Genomic DNA, 15713 nt, shown 5'->3' with positions numbered 1-15713 from the left:
AATGAATGAAGAGCTTCTAAACCGTAAATGCGAAGAAAAAGAAAAGACCGAAGATTTGCCTCCAGGGTTTTTACCGGTCAAGATAAATAAAGAAAAGATAGAAGTTCTAGAAGCTGAGTGGAAGATCCTGTTGAGGATCAGAAAATATTGTGAGAAGCCAGCGCCGGAACCTGAATGGATGAATTACATTAATAGACCGGCGAATCTTTTGGCTAAAGGAAAAATAATTGCGTGGGCCTACATTAAAGAGTTGAATATATACGCAATAAATAAGGAGTACGGAGTGGATTACATCAAACATGGATACGAGTTCACGTCTCTACCGTACTTTGAATTTATGCAGGTGGCTAGGCTCAAAATGTTATATAGGGATTATGACGGAATTCCTAATATTGTCTGCAAGACGATAAGACACTCGTACTTGTCAAAGAACTTTGAGGGATTCAGCCCTCAATTTCCCACGATCACTTATCAAACAAACAAGAAAACGGGCGAACGAAGAAAGATTGTCAAATACAAGCCAGTAAATTATATGAGAAAGGTTCCTGTGATGAAAATGCCGCAGAACTTTAGCCCACGTTTTCGCTGGTGGTACTACGATGAACGCTCAGAGGAGGCAGTCATCGTTTTGGACAAATTGAAGGAAGATGAGACAGACTCGATACGGGTTTTAGATCCCGTTTGGTTGAGAAATTGCTGTGAAGCTGACATCTTCACATTGTACTACAATCGGATGCTGTACAGGCCAGAAAATAGAGTTCAAGCACAACAGTACATTCGTGTTGCAAAGGTTTGCTATTTGAATAATATGGTTACAGATCCGTACAGAGATTGAAGCAGATCGAAGACTTATGAGGAACTAGGTCTTAGGGGGAGTTTGTTAGTGCATATTTTGTAATCCCTAGTTCCATGAACTTTAACGTTTTATTCGATCATGTTGTAACCTGTAATATTGTTAAACGTTGATTGTCGATGTGTTATTTTATATTTGTAAACGTCTAAATATAATTCGTAATATTACTCGACAGTCGGCCGACTGACATGGTCAGTCGACCGACTGTCATCCACTGTCGACCGACATAGGAACTGAGGTATTTAAGCCTAATTAATCTTCATTAATTTGGTTAACAACTCTGTAGATTACACACACACGAAAACTGTTCTAGCTCGAGTCTCTCTCAATCTTCATGTCTAAATACCACAGAATGTCAGTCTAGGCTTCGTGTTTATCAAGATCTAATCTTGGTTTGACTTGTACGAACCCGAAAACCCATAGATATTCGTTTAAGCTCTTTCTAGTGTTATTCCGCCTCTAGATCGTGTTAGGTTGATTCTAAGATCCTCTCTCAGCGTCTACAGTCGGACAATGGCACGGTAAATTGGCTACCATAAGCTTCTAGAGTACCTAAATACGTTGGGGTGCATCCAGACAAGTTCTTAAGAAAATCTGAAAAAGGGACCATTGCAGAGTTTCCACTAATATATAAAGCATCAAGATTGCAAATGTTACCAAGAAATTTGGGTATCCCATCTAACGCGTTGCCGGAGAGATCAAGTACACGGAGGCTATCGCTAATTAGTGGGAACAACCAATGAGAAATGGATGAGTAATTGAGATTGTTGTCTCTAAGTTTGAGGGCATAAATAGATGATGAAGTAGAGTTATCAAAAGATGAAGAAGAATATGGATGCATGACTTGCGAGAGGTTGCATCCCCTAAAATTTAAAGAGGTTAAATTTTGGAGACTTGCAACTATATTCACCCAATAATTTGCTTTAGCTAGTGAAACTCCATTCATTTCCAATATATCTAGATGTGTAAGATTAGACAACCAATCTAGGTTTTCTACTCTACATCTTCCAATTTCTCCAAGAGAAAGTTGTTCCAAACTTATGAGGTTTCCAAATACTGAAGGAATGATTCCAATAAAAGAGTTATTTGAAAGGTCAAGGTACGTTAATTCGGTCAAGGAACCAATGGACTTTGGGATGGTTCCATGAAAAAGATTAGAAGAAAGCTTAAGGTAACTTAATTGAGTCAAGAAACCAATAGACGTTGGAATTGTTCCATTAAAAGAATTATAAGAAAGGTCGGCGTAGCTTAATTCAATCAACGAACCAATGGACGTCGGAATGGTTCCACTAAAAGAGTTATTTGAAAGGGCAAGATGTCTTAACTCAATCAACGAACCAATAAACGTGGAAATGGTTCCATGAAATTGATTATAAGAAAGATCAAGGTAACTTAATTCACTCAAAGAACCGATAGAAGATGGAATGGTTCCATGTAAAGAATTAGCAGCAAGGTCAATGTTGGTGCATATAAATCTCCAGTTCTTATCAACCGAGGCAAACATGACTGTCGACCGACTGTCATATCAATCGACCGATGTTGGAGACAGTCGACCGACTGTCTCCCTGAGAATATAAATACGTGTTGCCTTGTTCATTTGAGCAGTTGACGGTTCCAACACTATTCACTGCCGCCGCTCGTTTTCTCTCGTCCCAAAAACCCACACAAGTTGAATCTAGACTCTAGGCATCGATCTAATCCGGTCCAAAAGGATCCGGTTCGACCCATTCGATCCCGAACGTCAACGATTCACGAAAACCTTTGATCCCAAGATCCATCGAGCTCCAACAAAGTGGTATCAGAGCTACGGCTTGTAGGATCGATCGTTCATAGCGTGAATTCGTTTTTGAGTCATAAAGAAATTCGATTTTTAAAGTTTTTTCCGGTTCAAACATTGGTTTGTAAAGTCAAATCGAGTATTTTTTTTTTTGAAAATCTAAAATTGCAAAAGTGTTCTAAATAGTGTCACGTACCTTTCTGCAAGTTTACAACTTCTAATTCGTTCATTTGAATCTCCTCCACCGTGAACCACCACCTCCCGTCGCTGCCATTTTCTGCAAATAAAATTGTTCTAAGTCGACCGATTGTCAACCTACTTCGACCGATTGTCCTTACTCCTCGACCGACTTGTGTAGTAAACCGACCGACTTTGATAAACCGGCCGATTGAATAAAGTAATACCAAAGTGACATAATACACCCAGACTATCGACCGATTGTTCTTAGACAGTCGACCGACTGTCTAATCCTCGACCGATTGTCTATTTTCATCGACCGACGTTGGTTCTAAAAAAAAAAAAAACGAGTTGCAGGTTTATGTTTCTGTTCGTCAAACACAAAGAAGCAAGCAAGAAGTAGATTAAATAGATTGTTTTTGCTGATCACAAGGAAAGAAAATGTAAATACGGGCTTTTGGTTCTTTTTGATCGAGCAAGATAAACAAAGAACAAGAGAGGAGTTTTGGTGTTTTGATTTCAATTGAATTAATAAGGTGATTGAAATTTAATTAAAAAATTGATTGATTGATTTTAGTGATTTTTGAGGCGTGAGAGCTTCATACGAGAAGCAAACTCAAAAGAAAGAAAAGAGCAACTTAATTAATTTTTGTGGAGTTGGTTGGTCACGTGAAAGAATAAGGAAAGTGTGATTGAATGATATAGCTGTGGGACCCTCTTGATGCTTGTTTTCCTTGTGTAGAACGATAGCATAAGTCAAAGAATGGATGCTACCACATGAGGAAATTAAATGAAATTGTGGAATTATAAAGAAAATGAGTGGATACTTTATTGATGTATTTTTTGGTGGAAATTTGGCAGACCCCACTTCCATTTCTTTCTTTTAATTTCGATGAGCCCACAAGGTTTACTAGAAATTAGAAAATTTTGACTAAGACAGATAAGCAAGTGTTATTTGACTTGAGCTCCTTGGTCCAACACACATATTCTTAGTGATAATTTTTTGTATTTGGACCAAATTTCAATATTTTGCGAGATTTTTGTGAGATTTTAAGGATTTAAACGGTTTTATTCATCACAATGTTTTATTCAATTTACTCGTGTGACGAAATGAAGGAAAATAAGGGACAAACGTTGAAACGGGAATGGAAAAGATTTGCAGCACGGAGTACTGAGACTTTAGAGGACACGATAACGAGATATTGTCATTTAATATCCAAGATGAAAAATTGTAGAATCGAGGTGACACAAGATAAGGCTGTAAAAGTTCTAAAAGAGGGATTGCCAAGGAAATGGAATGCATGCATTGAGCAACTTGAAGAGAGAGCTTGGGTTAGAGATACTGTTCTCACTCTCAATTCAGTTATTTCCATGTTGAGAGAGAAGATATTAGAACAATATGCTATAAGAAATATGCTTCAAGATCTTAAGATAAATGATAAGTCTTCATCCGGGTCTAAGAATGAAGTTAATTCTAGTGATTGCTATACGGTTAAATCTTCCAGTGATCATGTTGATGCTGATACTGAGATTGAAAATCTGGCTAGAGTTGAAGAGCCGGTTGTGAATGCTGTTGCTGATGAGTCAGATAATGTTGAGCAGGATGCGGTCATCACTAAATCAGTATTGAATTCATAATCTGAAGAAGACAGTTGCGCTAAGGAGAATAGTACGTTCATGAAAGATGCATCTAGCAGCTCTAAGGTACATGTTGAACCTTCCTTTGTATGTAATAATTGTGTTAGTCATAAACGTGAGATTGCTAAACTGGAATGCATAGTTTCTAAACTGAATGGAATCCCCTTAGATTGTGTTTACTGTCCCGAGTTAAAACGGGAGCTTCAGATTTTTAAGGCGAGTTATCTAGAGATGAAATCCCTGTACGAGACTAATTTAATTCAGTTTAACAATAAAAAGGAATTCTGGGAGACAATCAAAACTCTAGAAAATCAAGTTCATGATTTAAGAGCTACAATTTCAGGGGACCAAAAGTCCATAATGATGTACTTAAATCAACTTGAATGTGCTAAGAGAGAAAAGGAAGAGTTTAAGATTAAGTATGAGCCAGAAAAGGCTAGAAATGACACTTGGCAGCGAATGTCATATGTCATTGACTATACTGTCTGCAACAAGAATGATGGTAAAAAGGGTTTAGGTTATAATGAATGTCCTCCTCCTCTTAAGAATGAGTACATTAATAAGCCTTCTGACTCTTGTCTTAGTGAAATCCTAAGTGCTAAATCTATAGAGACTGAGAAGGTTGAGACTCCTAAGCTTGTTAAGAAAGATCTAGGTAAGTCCCATGAGTTAGTTGATGGAATTGTTGAAGATTCGATTTCTGAGGATGAGTCTGGTACTCTAGGTTTAGCAACATCGGATCCCACCCCTGTGCAAAAACCTGTTGAAAAACCTGAGTCAGAATTTAGAAAAACTTCCAAACCCAAATCCTCTAGGTCTAAATCGAAATCAAAGGTTAAGCCTGATTACAGTTATGTGACCAATCCTGTTAAATTTATTAATGAAGGAGAATTACCAAAGGTACCTCTCCAGAGTCAAAATGTGAAAACTGGATACGTACCGCCGCATAGGAGAAATGTTAATCAGGAACCTATTTTGAAAGAGAAAGTGACTCATCGTCTTAGAAAGTTTGTAGACCGTAGGACATGTTTTGATTGTGGAGAATATGGACACGTTGCTTGGAAATGTCCAAACTACGTGCGTACACCACTTAGGAAGGTTGACCTAAACCAAACGTTTATTGAAAATTCTTCTAGGCCAAAATGGAAGAATAATAAATTTTTCAAAAATCGTTCAACCTCACATATTAAAAACCGTGTTTTTACTTCAATTGCTAAGATTTCCACGCCCATTAATGTTAATGAAACACCGGTTTATCATAAACAGTCGCCATCTAAGCGTCGTGTCTGGAAATCTAAGTCTGAGGGATGAGGTAGTTCAAGTGGTGATAATGGTATTGTGACACCTTTGGGATCCACGGGAAAATGGGTGGATTTACAGGTTGTTGGTGTCGACGGGAAACCCACTGCCATTCGGGCTTGGGTTCCCATTTTGAACTAATTTTATTTTTGAGATTTTTGCAGGTCGCCATGTTTGTTTGACCTTGTTGATATGAAATGTCCCGTTCTTATTGACTAAAAACGTTCCATATTAATTGATTTCGTTGCGAGGTTTTGACCTCTATATGAGACGTTTTTCAAAGACTGCATTCATTTTTAAAACAAACCATAACCTTTATTTCATAGATAAAGGTTTTAAAAAGCTTTACGTAGATTATCAAATAATGATATTCTAAAATATCCTGTTTACACACGACCATTACATAATGGTTTACAATACAAATATGTTACAACAAAATAAGTTTCTTGAATGCAGTTTTTACACAATATCATACAAGCATGGACTCCAAATATCGTCCTTATTTAAGTATGCGACAGCGGAAGCTCTTAATAATCACCTGAGAATAAACATGCTTAAAACGTCAACAAAAATGTTGGTGAGTTATAGGTTTAACCTATATATATCAAATCATAATAATAGACCACAAGATTTCATATTTCAATACACATCCCATACATAGAGATAAAAATCATTCATATGGTGAACACCTGGTAACCGACAATAACAAGATGCATATATAAGAATATCCCCATCATTCCGGGACACCCTTCGGATATGATATAAATTTCGAAGTACTAAAGCATCCGGTACTTTGGATGGGGTTTGTTAGGCCCAATAGATCTATCTTTAGGATTCGCGTCAATTAGGGTGTCTGTTCCCTAATTCTTAGATTACCAGACTTAATAAAAAGGGGCATATTCGATTTCGATAATTCAACCATAGAATGTAGTTTCACGTACTTGTGTCTATTTTGTAAATCATTTATAAAACCTGCATGTATTCTCATCCCAAAAATATTAGATTTTAAAAGTGGGACTATAACTCACTTTCACAGATTTTTACTTCGTCGGGAAGTAAGACTTGGCCACTGGTTGATTCACGAACCTATAACAATATATACATATATATCAAAGTATGTTCAAAATATATTTACAACACTTTTAATATATTTTGATGTTTTAAGTTTATTAAGTCAGCTGTCCTCGTTAGTAACCTACAACTAGTTGTCCACAGTTAGATGTACAAAAATAAATCGATAAATATTATCTTGAATCAATCCACGACCCAGTGTATACGTATCTCAGTATTGATCACAACTCAAACTATATATATTTTGGAATCAACCTCAACCCTGTATAGCTAACTCCAACATTCACATATAGAGTGTCTATGGTTGTTCCGAAATATATATAGATGTGTCGACATGATAGGTCAAAACATTGTATACGTGTCTATGGTATCTCAAGATTACATAATATATAATACAAGTTGATTAAGTTATGGTTGGAATAGATTTGTTACCAATTTTCACGTAGCTAAAATGAGAAAAATTATCCAATCTTGTTTTACCCATAACTTCTTCATTTTAAATCCGTTTTGAGTGAATCAAATTGCTATGGTTTCATATTGAACTCTATTTTATGAATCTAAACAAAAAAGTATAGGTTTCTAGTCGGAAAAATAAGTTACAAGTCGTTTTTGTAAAGGTAGTCATTTCAGTCGAAAGAACGACGTCTAGATGACCATTTTAGAAAACATACTTTCACTTTGAGTTTAACCATAATTTTTGGATATAGAGTCATGTTCATAATAAAAATCATTTTCTCAGAATAACAACTTTTAAATCAAAGTTTATCATAGTTTTTAATTAACTAACCCAAAACAGCCCGCGGTGTTACTACGACGGCGTAAATCCGGTTTTACGGTGTTTTTCGTGTTTCCAGGTTTTAAATCATTAAGTTAGCATATCATATAGATATAGAACATGTGTTTAGTTGATTTTAAAAGTCAAGTTAGAAGGATTAACTTTTGTTTGCGAACGAGTTTAGAATTAACTAAACTATGTTCTAGTGATTACAAGTTTAAACCTTCGAATAAGATAGCTTTATATGTATGAATCGAATGATGTTATGAACATCATTACTACCTTAAGTTCCTTGGATGAACCTACTGGAAAAGAGAAAAATGGATCTAGCTTCAATGGGTCCTTGGATGGCTCAAAGTTCTTGAAGCAAAATCATGACACGAAAACAAGTTCAAGTAAGATCATCACTTGAAATAAGATTGTTATAGTTATAGAAATTGAACCAAAGTTTGAATATGATTATTACCTTGTATTAGAATGATAACCTACTGTAAGAAACAAAGATTTCTTGAGGTTGGATGATCACCTTACAAGATTGGAAGTGAGCTAGCAAACTTGAAAGTATTCTTGATTTTATGAAACTAGAACTTTTGGAATTTATGAAGAACACTTAGAACTTGAAGATAGAACTTGAGAGAGTTCAATTAGATGAAGAAAATTGAAGAATTAAAGTGTTTTTAGGTGTTTTTGGTCGTTGGTGTATGGATTAGATATAAAGGATATGTAATTTTGTTTTCATGTAAATAAGTCATGAATGATTACTCATATTTTTGTAATCTTATGAGATATTTCATGCTAGTTGCCAAATGATGGTTCCCACATGTATTAGGTGACTCACATGGGCTGCTAAGAGCTGATCATTGGAGTGTATATACCAATAGTACATACATCTAAAAGCTGTGTATTGTACGAGTACGAATACGGGTGCATACGAGTAGAATTGTTGATGAAACTGAACGAGAATGTAATTGTAAGCATTTTTGTTAAGTAGAAGTATTTTGATAAGTGTATTGAAGTCTTTCAAAAGTGTATAAATACATATTAAAACACTACATGTATATACATTTTAACTGAGTCGTTAAGTCATCGTTAGTCGTTACATGTAAGTGTTGTTTTGAAACCTTTAGGTTAACGATCTTGTTAAATGTTGTTAACCCAATGTTTATAATATCAAAAGAGATTTTAAATTATTATATTATCATGATATTATGATGTACGAATATCTCTTAATATGATATATATACATTAAATGTCGTTACAACGATAAACGTTACATATATGTCTCGTTTCAAAATCATTAAGTTAGTAGTCTTGTTTTTACATATGTAGTTCATTGTTAATATAATTAATGATATGTTTACTTATCATAATATCATGTTAACTATATATATAACCATATATATGTCATCATATAGTTTTTTTTTACAAGTTTTAACGTTCGTGAATCACCGGTCAACTTGGGTGGTCAATTGTCTATATGAAACCTATTTCAATTAATCAAGTCTTAACAAGTTTGATTGCTTAACATGTTGGAAACATTTAATCATGTAAACATCAATCTCAATTAATATATATAAACATGGAAAAGTTCGGGTCACTACAGTACCTACCCGTTAAATAAATTTCGTCCCGAAATTTTAAGCTGTTGAAGGTGTTGACGAATCTTCTGGAAATAGATGCGGGTATTTCTTCTTCATCTGATCTTCACGCTCCCAGGTGAACTCGGGTCCTCTACGAGCATTCCATCGAACCTTAACAATTGGTATCTTGTTTTGCTTAAGTCTTTTAACCTCACGATCCATTATTTCGACGGGTTCTTCGATGAATTGGAGTTTTTCGTTGATTTGGATTTCATCTAACGGAATAGTGAGATCTTCTTTAGCAAAACATTTCTTCAAATTCGAGACGTGGAAAGTGTTATGTACAGCCGCGAGTTGTTGAGGTAACTCAAGTCGGTAAGCTACTGGTCCGACACGATCAATAATCTTGAATGGTCCAATATACCTTGGATTTAATTTCCCTCGTTTACCAAATCGAACAACGCCTTTCCAAGGTGAAACTTTAAGCATGACCATCTCTCCAATTTCAAATTCTATATCTTTTCTTTTAATGTCAGCGTAGCTCTTTTGTCGACTTTGGGCGGTTTTCAACCGTTGTTGAATTTGGATGATCTTCTCGGTAGTTTCTTGTATAATCTCCGGACCCGTAATCTGTCTATCCCCCACCTCACTCCAACAAATCGGAGACCTGCACTTTCTACCATAAAGTGCTTCAAACGGCGCCATCTCAATGCTTGAATGGTAGCTGTTGTTGTAGGAAAATTCTGCTAACGGTAGATGTCGATCCCAACTGTTTCCGAAATCAATAACACATGCTCGTAGCATGTCTTCAAGCGTTTGTATCGTCCTTTCGCTCTGCCCATCAGTTTGTGGATGATAGGCAGTACTCATGTCTAGACGAGTTCCTAATGCTTGCTGTAATGTCTGCCAGAATCTTGAAATAAATCTGCCATCCCTATCAGAGATAATAGAGATTGGTATTCCATGCCTGGAGACGACTTCCTTCAAATACAGTCGTGCTAACTTCTCCATCTTGTCATCTTCTCTTATTGGTAGGAAGTGTGCTGATTTGGTGAGACGATCAACTATTACCCAAATAGTATCAAAACCACTTGCAGTCCTTGGCAATTTAGTGATGAAATCCATGGTAATGTTTTCCCATTTCCATTCCGGGATTTCGGGTTGTTGAAGTAGACCTGATGGTTTCTGATGCTCAGCTTTGACCTTAGAACACGTCAAACATTCTCCTACGTATTTAGCAACATCGGCTTTCATACCCGGCCACCAAAAATGTTTCTTGAGATCCTTGTACATCTTCCCCGTTCCAGGATGTATTGAGTATCTGGTTTTATGAGCTTCTCTAAGTACCATTTCTCTCATATCTCCAAATTTTGGTACCCAAATCCTTTCAGCCCTATACCGGGTTCCGTCTTCCCGAATATTAAGATGCTTCTCCGATCCTTTGGGTATTTCATCCTTTAAATTTCCCTCTTTTAAAACTCCTTGTTGCGCCTCCTTTATTTGAGTAGTAATGTTATTATGAATCATTATATTCATAGATTTTACTCGAATGGGTTCTCTATCCTTCCTGCTCAAGGCATCGGCTACCACATTTGCCTTCCCCGGGTGGTAACGAATCTCAAAATCGTAATCATTCAATAATTCAATCCACCTACGCTGCCTCATATTCAGTTGTTTCTGATTAAATATGTGTTGAAGACTTTTGTGGTCGGTATATATAATACTTTTGACCCCATATAAGTAGTGCCTCCAAGTCTTTAATGCAAAAACAACCGCGCCTAATTCCAAATCATGCGTCGTATAATTTTGTTCGTGAATCTTCAATTGTCTAGACGCATAAGCAATCACCTTCGTTCGTTGCATTAATACACAACCGAGACCTTGCTTTGATGCGTCACAATAAATCACAAAATCATCATTCCCTTCAGGCAATGACAATATAGGTGCCGTAGTTAGCTTTTTCTTCAATAACTGAAACGCTTTCTCTTGTTCATCATTCCATTCAAATTTCTTCCCTTTATGCGTTAATGCAGTCAAGGGTTTTGCTATTCTGGAAAAGTCTTGGATGAACCTTCTGTAGTAACCAGCTAGTCCTAAAAACTGGCGTATGTGTTTCGGAGTTTTCGGGGTTTCCCACTTTTCAACAGTTTCTATCTTTGCCGGATCCACCTTAATACCTTCTTTGTTCACTATGTGACCAAGGAATTGAACTTCTTCCAACCAAAATGCACACTTTGAAAACTTAGCGTACAATTCGTCCTTCCTCAATACCTCTAACACCTTTCTCAAATGTTCACCGTGTTCTTGGTCATTCTTTGAGTAAATAAGTATGTCATCAATGAAAACAATGACAAACTTGTCAAGGTATGGTCCACACACTCGGTTTATAAGGTCCATGAACACAGCTGGTGCATTAGTTAAACCAAACGGCATGACCATAAACTCGTAATGACCGTAACGTGTTCTGAAAGCAGTCTTTGGAATATCATCTTCTTTCACCCGCATTTGATGATACCCGGAACGTAAGTCAATCTTTGAATAAACAGACGAGCCTTGTAGTTGATCAAATAAGTCGTCGATTCTCGGTAGTGGGTAGCGGTTCTTGATGGTAAGTTTGTTCAACTCTCGGTAGTCGATACACAACCTGAATGTACCATCTTTCTTCTTGACAAACAAAACAGGAGCTCCCCACGGTGATGTGCTTGGTCGAATGAAACCACGCTCTAAAAGTTCTTGTAATTGGCTTTGCAGTTCTTTCATCTCGCTGGGTGCGAGTCTGTAAGGAGCACGAGCTATTGGTGCAGCTCCTGGTACAAGATCTATTTGAAATTCAACGGATCGATGTGGGGGTAATCCCGGTAATTCTTTCGGAAATACATCGGGAAATTCTTTTGCAATGGGAACATCATTGATGCTCTTTTCTTCAGTTTGTACTTTCTCGACGTGTGCTAGAACAGCATAGCAACCTTTTCTTATTAGTTTTTGTGCCTTCAAATTACTAATAAGATGTAGCTTCGTGTTGCCCTTTTCTCCGTACACCATTAAGGGTTTTCCTTTTTCTCGTATAATGCGAATTGCATTTTTGTAACAAACGATCTCCGCTTTCACTTCTTTCAACCAGTCCATACCGATTATCACATCAAAACTCCCTAACTCTACTGGTATCAAATCAATCTTAAATGTTTCGCTAACCAGTTTAATTTCTCGATTCCGACATATATTATCTGCTGAAATTAATTTACCATTTGCTAATTCGAGTAAAAATTTACTATCCAAAGGCGTCAATGGACAACTTAATTTAGCACAAAAATCTCTACTCATATAGCTTCTATCCGCACCCGAATCAAATAAAACGTAAGCAGATTTATTGTCAATAAGAAACGTACCCGTAACAAGCTCCGGGTCTTCCTGTGCCTCTACCGCATTAATATTGAAAACTCTTCCACGGCCTTGTCCATTCGTGTTCTCCTGGTTCGGGCAATTTCTAATAATGTGGCCTGGTTTTCCACATTTATAACAAACTACATTGGCATAACTTGCTCCGACACTACTTGCTCCGCCATTACTCGTTCCGACACCATTTGTTCCTTTCGTTCTATTAACCCCTGGTCCGTAGACCTCACACTTCGCCGCGCTATGACCATTTCTTTTACATTTGTTGCAAAATTTGGTGCAGAACCCCGAGTGATTCTTTTCACACCTTTGGCATAGTTGCTTCTGATTGTTGTTGTTGTTGCGGTTATTATTGTTGTTGGAATGATTGTTGTAGTTGCTGTTGTTGTTGTTGTTGTTGTTGTTGTTGGGCCGTTTGTTGTAGTTGCGATTGATGTTGCGATTGTTGGGATAATTGTTGCGATTATTGTTGTAATTGCTGTTGTTGTTGTATTGGTGATTCTTATCACCGTTTTCCTCCCACTTTCTTTTGACTTGCTTCACATTGGCCTCTTCAGCAGTCTGTTCTTTAATTCTTTCTTCAATCTGGTTCACTAGTTTGTGAGCCATTCTACATGCCTGTTGTATGGAGGCGGGCTCGTGTGAACTTATATCTTCTTGGATTCTTTCCGGTAATCCTTTCACAAACGCGTCGATCTTCTCTTCCTCATCTTCGAATGCTCCCGGACACAATAGGCACAATTCTGTGAATCGTCTTTCGTACGTGGTAATATCAAATCCTTGGGTTCGTAACCCTCTAAGTTCTGTCTTGAGCTTATTGACCTCGGTTCTGGGACGGTACTTCTCGTTCATCAAGTGCTTGAATGCTGACCACGGTAGTGCGTACGCATCATCTTGTCCCACTTGCTCTAGATAGGTATTCCACCATGTTAACGCAGAACCTGTGAAGGTATGCGTAGCGTACTTCACTTTGTCCTCTTCAGTACACTTACTTATGGCAAACACCGATTCAACCTTCTCGGTCCACCGTTTCAATCCGATCGGTCCTTCGGTTCCATCAAATTCCAAAGGTTTGCAGGCAGTGAATTCTTTGTAGGTGCATCCTACACGATTTCCTGTACTGCTAGATCCAAGGTTATTGTTGGTATGTAGCGCAGCCTGTACTGCGGCTATGTTTGAAGCTAGAAAAGTACGGAATTCCTCTTCATTCATATTCACGGTGTGTCGAGTAGTCGGTGCCATTTCCTTCAAAATAGTTAAATGGAACAAGTTAATCATACAGAATATTAAGAGTAGTTAATAGTATTTCGTAGCATAATATGAACTCATTTATAAAAGCTTTTTCTTCATATTAGCGTTTTATAAGTTTAAATTCGGGTAGTACCTACCCGTTAAGTTCATACTTAGTAGCTAATATACAATTCAACTACTACAATTCTATATGAAAAACTGATTATAATAATATTTCGCGTTCAAACTTTTATACAATATTTTACAAACTTACAGTACCGCTTATTTTACATAAAGCATGAAATATAGCACACAATAACTTTGATACAAGATAGTTGTGAAGACAATTCTAGCTAGTACACAAGTCGTTCAGCAAAGGCAATAAAGACACGTAATTCATACGTCCAGAAACAAGTCATGCATTCTGGTTTTACTAGGACTACTTCCCATCCTTGGTCTTGTGCAACATAACCGTTATGGCCGTTGATAAGACAGCGTGTTGTAACGTCATCAAAGGGACGAGGGTTACGTAATGTCCAACAGTCCCGTAATAATCTAAAAACCTCATTTCTTACCCCAATTACCGACTCCGTCACTTGTGGAAACGTTTTGTTTAATAGTTGTAGCCCGATGTTCTTGTTCTCACTTTGGTGAGAAGCGAACATTACTAATCCGTAAGCATAACATGCTTCTTTATGTTGCATGTTAGCCGCTTTTTCTAAATCACGAAGTCCAATATTCGGATATATTGAGTCAAAATAATTTCTTAACCCGTTGCGTAAAATAGCATTTGAGTTCCCCGCAATATATGCGTCAAAGTAAACACATCGTAACTTATGGGTTTCCCAATGTGATATCCCCCATCTTTCAAACGAAAGTCTCTTATAAACCAAGACATTCTTGGAACGTTCTTCGAATGTCTTACAAACTGATCTCGCCTTAAATAGTTGTGCCGAGGAATTCTGGCCGACTCTAGACAAGATTTCATCAATCATGTCTCCGGGTAGGTCTCTTAAAATATTGGGTTGTCTATCCATTTTGTGTTTTTAAACTGTAAAATAGACAAGAGTTAGATTCATAAAAAAATACTTATTAATACAAGCAATTTTTACATATATCATAAAGCATACGAACACTATATTACATATATTACACCACACGAATACAACTATCTTATTCCGACTCGCTCGTTTCTTCTTCTTCGGTTTTGGTTCGTTTTGCCAAGTTTCTAGGGATATATGATGTTCCCCTAATACGAGCCGTCGTTGTCCACATTGGTTTAGAAAAACCTGGTGGTTTAGAGGTTCCCGGGTCATTGTTACAACTTAAGGACTTCGGGGGTTGACGATACATATAAAGTTCATCGGGGTTGGAATTAGATTTCTCTATTTTTATACCCTTTCCCTTATTATTTTCTTTTGCCTTTTTAAATTCAGTTGGGGTAATTTCTATAACATCATCGGAATTCTCGTCGGAATCCGATTCATCGGAGAATTGGTAATCCTCCCAATATTTTGCTTCCTTGGCGGAAACACCATTGACCATAATTAACTTTGGTCGGTTGGTTGAGGATTTTCTTTTACTTAACCATTTTATTATTTCCCCCACCGGTTCTATTTCTTCATCCGGTTCCGATTCTTCTTCCGGTTCCGATTCTTCTTCCGGTTCCGACTCTTCTTCCGGTTCCTCTTCGGGAACTTGTGAATCAGTCCACAAATCATTCCAATTTACATTTGACTCTTCATTATTATTAGGTGAGTCAATGGGACTTGTTCTAGAGGTAGACATCTATCACATAATATCAAACACGTTAAGAGATTAATATATCACATAATATTCATATGTTAAAAATATATAGTTTCCAACAAAAATGTTAAGCAATCATTTTTAAAGAAAACACGGTCGAAGTCCAGACTCACT

At 37.0% G+C, this 15713-nt stretch overlaps 1 protein-coding gene across 1 annotated transcript in view; it reads right to left on the bottom strand.

The window, feature by feature from the left end:
- The window catches only part of LOC139893886 (uncharacterized), a 71800-nt gene that overhangs the window by 48812 nt on the left and 7275 nt on the right, over positions 1-15713 (bottom strand). The window contains exon 2 of the mRNA XM_071877089.1: positions 1373-2018. Coding sequence (XP_071733190.1) covers positions 1373-2018 — 646 coding nt within the window. The remainder of the gene's footprint in view (positions 1-1372; positions 2019-15713) is intronic.

Source organism: Rutidosis leptorrhynchoides, chromosome 1, assembly GCF_046630445.1.
Source record: "Rutidosis leptorrhynchoides isolate AG116_Rl617_1_P2 chromosome 1, CSIRO_AGI_Rlap_v1, whole genome shotgun sequence".
In the NCBI taxonomy this organism is placed as follows: domain Eukaryota; kingdom Viridiplantae; phylum Streptophyta; class Magnoliopsida; order Asterales; family Asteraceae; genus Rutidosis; species Rutidosis leptorrhynchoides.
The sequence above is the reverse complement of the archived record's forward strand: the minus strand, read 5'-3'. Positions and strand labels throughout refer to the sequence as shown.